General features: G+C 55.1%; 1 protein-coding gene across 1 annotated transcript in view; it reads left to right on the top strand.

Annotated features, from left to right (window-relative positions):
• Positions 1–227: 227 nt before the first annotated feature.
• Positions 228–11,056, top strand: part of OTULINL (OTU deubiquitinase with linear linkage specificity like) — a 28,191-nt gene continuing 17,362 nt past the window's right edge. Inside the window, exon 1 of the mRNA XM_044233724.1 lies at positions 228–326. Coding sequence (XP_044089659.1) covers positions 257–326 — 70 coding nt within the window. The 5' untranslated portion in view covers positions 228–256. The remainder of the gene's footprint in view (positions 327–11,056) is intronic.

Genomic DNA, 11,056 nt, shown 5'->3' with positions numbered 1-11,056 from the left:
GCGGACCCCGTTGGTGCGCGGAGGCCCCGCCCATCTCTCCACAGGCCCCGCCCACCTCCGCCGCGGCCTCCCATTGGCGGCCCAGCGCGTCAGTCGGCCGCCGGGCTCCGGGGGCGGGAGCGCGGACCGTCGGCCCCACCTCGCACCTAGAGAGTCTGCCAGCCGCGGGGAAGCGATCCCCGGCGCCGGCGGGCGGCCGCGGCGTCCGACTGACCGACGAGGGAGGCTCCGCGCCCGTCCGCAGCGCGCGGCCGGCATGGCGACGCGGAGAAGCGCCCCGGGGGCGCGGGCGCGGGAGCGGGAGGGTCCTCATGCCCCCGCCGCAGGTGGGCCCGGGCCGGGGGACGGCGGGGCGGGGCCGGGCGGGGCGGGCGGGGGTCGGCGGGCGGCCCGGGGCGCGCTCTCCTCCGCGGGCCGTCGGCGCAGTTCGCGGCTTTGGGGTGCGACGCCCGCGCGCTGAGGGCTGGGAGGTCCGGGGGCGCCCCAGGGCGAGACGGTGGGGAAGCGGCTGCATCCCCAAACACCTCCGGCAAGGTTTGGGCTGCAGTCGGGGACGACTGTCGCGTCACATCTGCCTATATAGGAACTGCCTACGGGAGGCAGAGCTGTTTGGGTCGTGGCTGGGAGCGACCTGCGGTGGCGGGGAGGGCAGGTTCCTGGGAGGAGGGAGCCCTTCTTGCGGGCTGGAATGCGGTGGCGGGCGCAGGCAGCCGCTGGGGGTCGGGCCCTGCCGCCGGGGAGCGGCCGTGTCCCTTTCTCGACGTCCCGTCTGAGAACTTGCTTGTTGTCGGGGGAGTTGCAGGGGGGGCGGGGGGAGTTGACGGGTTTCGCGCTTTGCTGGTGGAGGATGTGGGCCACACCTTCGCAGCCGTCGAGACTTGCTGAACAACAGAGAAAACTGGCTTTTGAACAACCGTGTCCCCACACACAGGAGCAGCAATGGCACAGGTCTCGAGCTCGAGGATGGGCGCTGGGCGGGGGCGCTCCGCCCACCCACCCCGCGTCTGGGCGGCGCGGCTCTCAGGCGTCCGCGGCTGCGGTGCAGGGGAGGCTGTTTTCCTTCCCTTCTTCAGCCCCAGCTCCGGGGCGGGGGGCGGGGGGGGGGCGGAGCAGCTTCTCATTTTGAGCACATTCCCGGTGCTGCTGGTGAATTTGGGGGGCATGCCTGCTCCCAAACAAAGTTGGGGCCCGAGGTATTGCAGCGTTTATGCGAAGCTGGCTGGTGCCACGACTGCTTATTAGTTGGGGTTCTTGGTCTCAGGAGGAACTTTTGATTCACACCTGAGCTGTTGGGTGTGGTGGAAACAGTGCCGTCTGGGAGTCGGGACAGGAGTTCTCCACTTGCTAGAAGCCGCAGCCATACTGGACTTTCATATCCTCATCCTCGTGGATGAAGACATGGGGGTAGCAGATCCCTAAAGCCATAAGGCCCCTCCCAGTCTAGAATCATATGATTGACTTACCTCCTAATCTCAAAAGTTTGGAAAAGGAACTCATTTTTCAGCCTTTCTGTACCCTGAATTATTACAGGATTCGCCAAATATTTCCTGAGGGTGTAGTCATTTGAACTTTTTGTGATGTGATTCCTCCCACCCCTTGCCTTATTTTGGGAGAGAAAGCTAAAAGCTGGAAATGGAGGTAGGGCTCAGCAGGAGAAAGCTGGTTTGGGAGGCAGAAAGTTGCCTAGGCTTAACCTAATGGCCAGGAATTTTTCCTTCCAATGCATCGAGTTCAAGGTGTGCCAGCACTGGGAGCCAGAGAATTCTTTCCTCTCCGGCCTGTGGGAACTGCCGTTGGTGTGCAGCAGTGGAAAAATGTGATTCAAGGATCAGGTTATGGAAAACTTTTTTTTTCCCCTCCAAAACAGAACCCATAACCTCTGAGGACTTAGGAGCATAATTTCCCTTCTTCACAGGTGGTGTTTGGGGGCGGGGGGAATTTTAAGGCCAGTTGCCAAAGGTAGGATGGGAGCAGGTTATTTTTAGCTACCCCTCTTTTGGTAAGAGGAAGAACAAGGTTCAGTTCTGAGATAATGGCAACAGCTAACAAGTCACACTTGTCAGTAAAAAACCAAATGGACAGTAGCTGGACAGCATCCCTACAGCTCAGGCAGGGATGAAAAGAATTTTCTGGTATCCATTTTTACTCTTTTTAAGTGGTGGGACATTGAGAATCTTGAACTAAGCATCTGTGCACAGTATGAGGGGAAAGACACTGTCAGAATTGGAATATTAGGGAAGTGGCACCCTAGATGATTCGCTGCAATGCCCTGAGACCCCAAGACCCGGTGGGGGGAAGAGGAAGCCGGGGGAGACCCACCCACTGGAGGAGAAACTCCGAGTCCCCCGCATACCTTTGGCCATCGGGCGCTTGAGGAGGGTATGTGCTCCCCACATTTTTCCTGTCTCATCTTGCCTCTGGCCAGCCTCCGGGTCACTAACTGTTAGGATTCGTTCACACTCTGCCCTGGTTCTTCACCAAAAAGGCTGCAAGTTTGCAGCCATGTCCTCAGGAGCTGCGGGACCCCAGGGTGGTCCCTAGGGGCTAGTCTGAGGTGCCAGGAGTGCCCCAGGTGGAACAGCGGACCCAGCAGCCAGGTGTCCTGCCTCCAGCTGCACATAGAGCAGCTCTGCTCCTGCCTTTTGTCCCCCCAACACCCTTTCTTGTTTTATATGCTGTTCGAGTAAAATTTTGCCTGGGGGAAAGAGTCTGATGCTAAACAGAAAGTTTAAAAATCATGGTCATGGCCAATATTTCTCAGTTCTGTTGTTGTGTTTATTCTGTGTCGTCTTTATTCACAGGGCCTAGAACTGTGACTGGCCCACAGTAAGCACTTGCTACTATCATCATCATCATGTCCTTACACCACGAGGTTACCGTTGCTTTTATCCCTATTTTATTGCTACCAAGTCACATACAACTTGTACAAGATTTCCCATGTAAACTTCTCTACTGGTTAAAAATGTGTTTCTCCGTATCGTGGAATACACTATTCCCACGTCGTTCAAGGATGGCTTTATGTACAAAGCAGATGATCCACTGAATGCATTCTTTGCCCCATTCCCTTGGGCAATCTAGGTAGCACACTGGGGAGACAGGTGAGTTTACCTGCTGAGCACTTCTGTGTTTAAAGGGAGAGTGGGCAGATCCAACAGCTAAGGACCAGGCAGCCAGCGGGTCCATGGCAAGAAGAGTGATGAGGATTGTGGGGATCATACATTCCCTCCTCAGCGTGGACTGCAAAGGGGTGCTACCAGTTGTGATCTTATTCTAGAATCAGCGCCTTCAAAGACGCTGCCCTCCAGGACCTGAACAGTGGGCGGTGGGGGGGGGGAGTTTGCTGGCAGAGGTCAGTGGGTGCCAAGGAGGAGAGGAGTGAGTAGCTGAGGTTCTTTGTGTTCTATCTGTAACCTTAAAGAGAAATATTTTCCATCTTTAAAAGACAGTTTGAGGCTAATAATACATTACATGTTAATTTTTTTAAAAATGAAATAAAAGTAATCTATTTGGGGGCATCTGGGGGGCTCCGTTGGTAAGCATCTGCTTCGGCTCAGGTCATGATCCCAGCGTCCTGGGACTGAGCCCCACGTCGGGCTCCCCGTTCAGCGGGGAGCCTGCTTCTCCCTCTCCATCTCCCCCTGCTTGTGTTCCCTCTCTCACTATCTCTGTCATAAATAAAATCTTAAAAAAGAAAAAGTTTGAAGGCTTAGGAACAAAAACAAACAAAACCCCAATGCTGCAGTTAAACACACACACAACAGAATGTTTAAAACCCAATGGTCCGTAGTTGGTATTTTTTGCCAGCCTCTTTGCCCCACTTTGAAACTTTTATGTTTCTGTGCGATGGATTCGACGCCAAGCACAGTGACATGATGTACATTTAGTAGCAGGTGCTGAGCTAAGTAGAAATCCTTGACTGGCACAGTTACGAACTTGAAAATGACCTTTCACCTGGCTTCCCGGTGCGGGTGGGCGCTGTCTCCTCTGCCTATAGTACCACAGTTGTCCTTGCCATGGGAAGCAGTGGGCGTTGGACGGTGACACAGCCCGTGCATAGTCTCAGGTACTCTCCACAACTGCCACTCTGTCGGAATTTGCTCCAAGTTCCCAGCTAGTGAGTAGCGGCCAGAATTTGAACCCAACCCTGGCAGGCTGGCTCCACCTAAAACCGATTCTTCACTGTCCACCTCTTCTGTCTCCTGAAACTCGGATCAGGATTCTACCTGCAAGCACTGTTGCGTCTCCCACTTCCCTCCCTACATGTCAGCTCTTTCCAAGTCAAGTTGGGTTATCACTTTAATACCGTGTTGCTCCGTGTAACTCACAGGTCTGGGGGACAGAAGAAGTGGATTATGAAAAAGTCTTCATGATCGAGCTAAAACTTCCAGCATTGTGGTTGCTTCTTTGTAGCTATGAAAGCCGCTGCATCATCTTGAGAGGAGTGAGTGAGTTATCAGGCCCCTGGATTTGACCTTTTTCTCCTGTTCGCTTGACATTGCTTGTAAACGAGCAGTAAACTTCAAGCAGTCTGCTCTCAGAATCGAGGTTGCTTACACGTTTATTGACTTGTAATTAACTTAATGGAAGAACAGATCAATGTTATTTCATAATAAATCAACAGAGAAAAGGTTTTGTTTATGTGTCCATATTGCCAGTCACTTTTTGTTCTGGTCATACCCCATTTTACTACTTTCTTGTTTCACTGGAGCCAGAAGAGACAGTTGGCATCATTTTTAAAATAAGAGGGTGATAAAATGCTTACGTTCATTTCTAGGAGACTAAGAACTGTTGCAATCCTGCTGCTGGGATTTTCAAGTAATAAACAAAAATCTCAGAAACCAGGGTGCCTGGGTGGCTTGGTCAGCTAAGTGTCTGCCTTCAGCTTAAGTCATGATCCCGAGGTCCTGGGTTCGAGCCCCACATTGGGCTCCCTGCTCAATGGAGAGTGGGCTTCTTCTTCTCTGTCTGCTGCTCCCCCTGCTTATGCTTTCTCTCTCTGTCTCTCTCTTTCTCTATGTTAGATAAATTTTAAAAAATCCTAGAAACCATCGCATGTAAAATGCCATGCTCCATGAATCTCTGAATTAAGAATTTGGTAGTGAGCCTTTCGTTGTTGATTTAACCAGGTATCGACAGCTTGAGTCTATGTGGGATTGTTGGATTGTAGATCTATAGTAATTTAAAATATTGTATTAGCACTTCCTCTGCTTGCCCTGTAGTTGGCTTTAATGAATGTTAGGGTTAGTCTTCTAGCAGAGGGAAAAGTACTGTAATTGCAAGTTGGTTCCTCCAGACACCCCCTTCCCCCCAATTCAGACAGAAGTGGGATCTGATTCCACATCAAGGGTTAACTGTTGAAAGGAGCACACTGCCCTGCCTTGTTCCTGTATAGCGGACATGAGCTCCCTGCCCTCTCCAGGCTTGGGACAGCCGCAGTGGGTACAAGAGCAATGGGTACAAATGCCGCAGAGGTGGGTGGGGGCACCGGTGGGGAGAGCTCATCAGGCCGAGGTCTTTGAACACCTTGTGTCTCTCCTCTTGGCCAGGGCTGGGAGTTCCCGGAGACTTTAGTCCCCCAAATTTAGGAGAAGTGAACTAAATTCCTTCTTGCCTGGTTAAGAGAGAATTGTTCCCTAGGTCTTGGAGTAATGCCTGGTACATTGTGGCCATGTTTGTGGACCTGTGCCAGGAGGACCTCACCTTTCCTGTGAGGTCTCTAGAGTGACAGGACAAGTGAGTGCTCTGTGTCTTCCCAGTCATGTCGCTGGGACAAGTCAAAATGATTGTCCCAGTGACACGGAGGAAGCAGGACAGCTGACAGGAAAGGGAAGTGAAAGAGGTGGCAAGTCCGTGCGGTGTGGGCCGCGTGTAATCAGTGGCCATCTGGATGTATAGGGCTGGTGGGTCCTGATGCCGGCAGACAGATCAGCTCTTCAACATTTCTCTTGGCATTTTAAAAATGAACTTGGAGTTCAGTTTGTAGCCAAGAATCAGGTCGGCCACTTACCTTGAAAAGCAATCGTAGCCAGTGGCATTATTTTTTTTTAATGATTTTTATTTATTTATTTGACAGAGAGAGAGAGAGAAGAGAGATCACAAGTAGGTAGAGAGAGAGGGGAAGCAGGCTCCCTGCCACGCACAGAGCCTGATGTGGGACTCGATCCCAGGACCTCCAGACCACGACCTGAGTTGAAGGCAGACGCTCAACCCACTGAGCCACCCAGGCGCCCGCCAGTGGCATTATTAATGTAATACTTCTGGGTCCCTCGGCTCTGCACAGGAATCGGTGTAAGGGCATGTCGATCCTTCCCGTGCCGTCCGAAGTAGAGAGAGAAACTCCTCGAACCGAGAGAGAGTGTATGAGATCTACGTTATCCACCGCGTCTCCCTCTAGTTTGGTTTTTGACTATTTCCTGAACTCCGCAGACGCGTTCAGCGCAGCCGACGGTCAGGACTTGTGCAGCCAAGGCTGCTGACCTGTGCCGTCTTGTTCTTCACGCTTTACTGTCCCGCTGTACTCGCCCTTCTATGCCTCATCGGTTGATTCACTCCAACTGTGGAGCCCATAACGTCTGAAGGCACAGTTCTCGCCCCCCCCCCAGGCTCCTCCTCCACGGTCCCTTTAAAAAAAAAAAAAAATTCTTGGGGCGCCTGGGTGGCTCAGTGGGTTAAGCCGCTGCCTTCGGCTCAGGTCATGATCTCAGAGTCCTGGGATCGAGTCCCGCATCGGGCTCTCTGCTCAGCAGGGAGCCTGCTTCCCTCTCTCTCTCTCTGCCTGCCTCTCTGCCTACTTGTGATTTCTCTCTGTCAAATAAATAAATAAAATCTTTAAAAAAAAAAATTCTTGCTCTTTTGAGAAACTGGTCGCTTCCGTGAGGCCCCCTGCGGGAGATCTGTGGACCCCTGCGTGGGCTTCTCAGGGTGGGGGTCGCTGCTGGCACTTGTCGCGTCTCACGTAACCGCTGCGTGTGTCCAGGGCATCTTTCCGGTGGTGCAAGTTGTGGGTACCGTTTTAAGCGTAGTTGAAGCTCAGTTGTTTCACAGCTGCTGAAACTCCTGGGTCTTGCGCCCCAGTGTGACGACGCCTCCAGGAGAGCTCCGAAGCCAGTCACCGTAACGGGGCCTTTGGTGGAGGAGGGAGCGGGCGGTGGACGGCCCCGTGCGTCCGTCGGCGGGGAAGGAACTGAGGTCCAGAGGCGCTCAGCTCCCTAGGACCAGACTGTGGGCTCCGGGGCCCCTCAGGCTGGCTCGTTCCTCCACCTGCCGGTGACCGCTTCGCATTCTCGTTTCCTGCTTTGTACGTCCATGAGTGTCGTGAAGGGAAGAGAAAACGCGGGTGGCTCCGTGTTGCTGCCGTGGGCGTGGTGTTCCCAGTCAGAAGGGACCAGCGAGGCAGGGGCTCTTAGTGAGGACTCGGTGTGGCCGAATAACAGAACACCCCCAAATAAGCGACTCCGGTTTGTTTCTCTCATGTTCCAGCCGCACGGGGGCTCTCCCGCGCTGGAGTGGGCCGCACGGTGTGCGGGGCCCAGCTCCTCCCCTTGACGTGCCTGCGTGGCTCCGTGGCCAGCTGCTTCGTGGCCCGAGATGGCGGCCGCACGCCGGTCCCCCCGCGCGCCTTCTGGCTAGGCGGGAGGGGAAGGACAGGGACCGCTTCCCTCTCAACAGAGCCCCCTGAGAAGTGCGCTTGATGCTGCCTAGTCAGAATTCCCCGGTGCAGCTCCGCCCGGCACCCGGGGAGGGTGAGATGTAGCCTTTTCCAGCAGCCGCGCACCCAGCTGGAAGTCAGGACTCTCTTTCTGTGGGAGGAGAGAGAACGGACACGGAGGGAGGCTGCCGTGTCTCCCACGGAGAGACGCAGCCTCGATCCTCATTGCGTGGATCATTTTACTGGTCCGACAAATATTTATTAACCGTCTGCCCCGTGCCTAGGCACCAAGAAAGGGGAGCGAAAACAGACCCATTCCCAGTCCTCAAGACGTTGACCTACGTGGGGACACAGGCCCTGATCAAACACAAACACGGTTGTGTAAACTGTGCTAAGTGCCGCGAAGGGAAGGGACACTGTGTGCCGAGCGCGTAACGGGGACTTGAGCAAGCCTGGGGGGCTGGCGGGGGTGGGAACGGGCCAGAGGCTTTGCCCCAGGAAGTGACGGCGACGCCGACAGCTGGAGACCGAGGAGATGGAGGGTGTCGCAGGCAGGAGAGGGAGCCCGGGCGAGGGAGGCAGGCGGGAAGGCCGTGGGGGAGCTGAGGGGGCGCTGAGCGAGCCTCTTGAGCAAGAGGCAGCGGGGAGCCAAGAGGGAAGAGCCGGGGTCAGGCCGCGTGGGGCTCTGGAGGGAGGGCGACCGCCTGGGCCTGTCTGGCGCGAGATTGTCCCGGGACGTGGAACTTCTAATGCTGACACTGGGGAGTCCCAGGCAGGCCAGGATTTGTCGTCACCCTTGCTGGAGGCCAGAGGAGCAGCTGGACGCCTTTAATGAGAATTTCAGCCAAGTCCCTACTCAGGCAGGCAGAGCCCTGCGCTGCGGAAACACGGCGCCGGGCATCGTCGCCCTCCTGCTGCCCGAGGGAAGGAGGCGCAAAACGCAGGCGGCGCTCCCCGGGGCGGGATCCACGGCCACTGAGACTTCAGCGGGCCTGCTTCCTCCTGCGGGGAATTTCGGAAATCTCTTGGCCTGAGATAATAGGTTATTTGAGATAACGAAACGGTCCAGGACTCACGGCGGCCCGTCTCGGCGTTGGTGGTGCGCTGGCGTGCCTTGGGGACCCAAGTAGTCAAGCAGGAGACGCAGGCGCCGAGGCGGGGAGACGGGCTGCATCGCCGGGGCCCGCAGGCGTGGCGTGTGAGCCGGTGGCTGGGGACCCGCTGCTTCCGCGGGGTCCGTGGACCTGTGTTCCCGAGCACCCGCTGGGTAGTGATGTTGCTGGTCCAGAGACCCTGCGTGCCGTGTCTATAGTGTTGGAAGCCACTGGTTTCTTTTCCCGGACGGCAGAGCTAAAGGATCACGTAGAGGGGCAGGGGTGGGTGAGTGGGGAGGGGAGGAAGACACCCGGAGCCCAGGGAGGCCCCACTTTGTGCCGCCCTCATGGGCAGGCCCATCTCCACTTCTCAGTGGGTTCCTAGATGTTGTGGGTTATGGGATGCGGCTGGTTCCTGGTTCCAGAAGAACAGGCTCTCCATGGCTTCTGGCTAGGATGGGGCTAGGAAGTGAGGCACCATTACCTCTCACACCTTGTTTAGAAGCCTTTCCTGCTCACTTCCCCGGCTGCTAGGAGTCGAGTCGTTCCGACAAGTAAGAAAACCAGAAGCACCTGGGTGGCTCAGTTGGTTGGTCATGATCCCAGGGTCCTGGGTTCCAGCCCCACATCGGGCTCCTTACTCAGTAGAGAGCCTGCTTCTCCCTCTCCATCTGCCTGCTGCTCCCTCTGTTTGTGCTTCCTCTCTCTTTTTATCAAATAAATAAATACAAATCTTAAAAAAAAAAAAAAGAAAAATAATAATAAGAAAAAAACCGGAAAGATTTTTCAATAGGAGATGACACGTCCATTGAATGTAAAAAAGCCACAAGTCCCAAACAAAGAAAAAGACACCACTGGCTACAGAGTGGGCAATGGTTTGGGGAAGGGAAGCTAGTCAGAGAGATGGGTAACCAGTGGTGACCGCCCAAGCGGGTCTGACTGACAGGAAAACCATCACAGGGCAGAAACGAAGAGTGGATCGTGTGGGTGTAACTTTAGTTCTCTCGGTCCCGTTTCATAAATGATTTGTACTGGGAGGTGGAAGACAGGCTTAATCTTTAGAGGTCTAAGAGTTGAGAGCGCGCCACCCAAGTCCTGGCGGGCAGCGAACCAGATCCCGGATCGTGACGTTTAGCGGGGCTGCGCGTCAGCTCCTGGGTCTCGGGCGTGGAGCCGGCATGTCGGCCGCCTCGCTTCCCTTCCCAGGTTCTCAATGACCGGAAAGGTAGCCACGGGAGTCAAGAGAATTTTATTTCTATTCTTTGAATTTTAAGAAGCTCTATTTATTTGCAAGAGAGGGTCCAAGCAGGAGGGGCAGAGGGGCTCCACCTCACAACTCCGAGACCACCCCCCGGGGCGGAAAGTAAGAGTCGCGCGTCCACCTGCACTGCCCAGGTGCCCAGCATCAGAGGGCTTTTACATGTCAGCTCAGAGATAAAACCCACGCGTCCTAGCTGTGTGGCCAGATGGGCTTGCTCAGCAATGCCCGAGCTGAGCCCACCCCCAAAAGGTCAGGCCCAAGGGTCCCTCTCTGCTGGCAAGCGAGGGCGGGCCACGCTGACCAGCTGCTTTCCCTCGGGGAGGAGTCGAGGAGGGCTGGGGCTGAGGCCAGAGCTGGGTGTCCAGGAAGATCCTCCCAGCTGGACGTCTGGGGAGGGCGGCATGAAAGCACCGAGCCTCGTCCCCCCTTCGGCGGCTGAGGAGACGTCCTCCAGCAACTGCTCGGAAGGGCGTTAAGTCGATGGCAGGCGAATCGCGAGCTGATGGCCTTTTCTCTCACGGCTCTGCAATCCTAACGACCACGGTCTCGGGCTGTATGCACCCTTGGAGCGAATCATCTAGAACAGGGTTTGACAAAAAGCACAGTCTGTGGCTGAATCCGGCGCCACGCAGTGTTTGGATGGCTGGTCATCGAAGAATGGTTTTGACATTTTTTTTTTTTTTTAATGGTTGGGGAAAGAAAAAAAAAATCAAAAAAATACCATTTCCTCTCATGGGAAACTTACATGACATTCAGGCATCGGTGTCCGTAAATACGTTTTCTTGGAACACAGCCCCCTGCGTACGGTCTCGTGGCTGCTCTTTGTCAGGGACGATTGGAGAACTTGTGACAGAAAGCAGATGGCTGGGAAGCCTAACATACTTACTCTCTGAGCCTCTGCAGAAAGCTTGCTGGAAGGGGACCCCTGCCCCGACCGTCACACGAGGACTGGTCGAGGCGATGGGAATGTTTACCGAGAGCAGAAGCGGCATGGTGCAGACGATGGCCGCCTTTTACGGCCGTGCTTGCGATTGCTCTGAACTCTTGGAAGAG

This window comes from Neovison vison, chromosome 1 (assembly GCF_020171115.1).
Source record: "Neovison vison isolate M4711 chromosome 1, ASM_NN_V1, whole genome shotgun sequence".
NCBI classification, from domain to species: domain Eukaryota; kingdom Metazoa; phylum Chordata; class Mammalia; order Carnivora; family Mustelidae; genus Neogale; species Neogale vison.
This window is presented reverse-complemented; position numbering and strand designations above follow the sequence as displayed.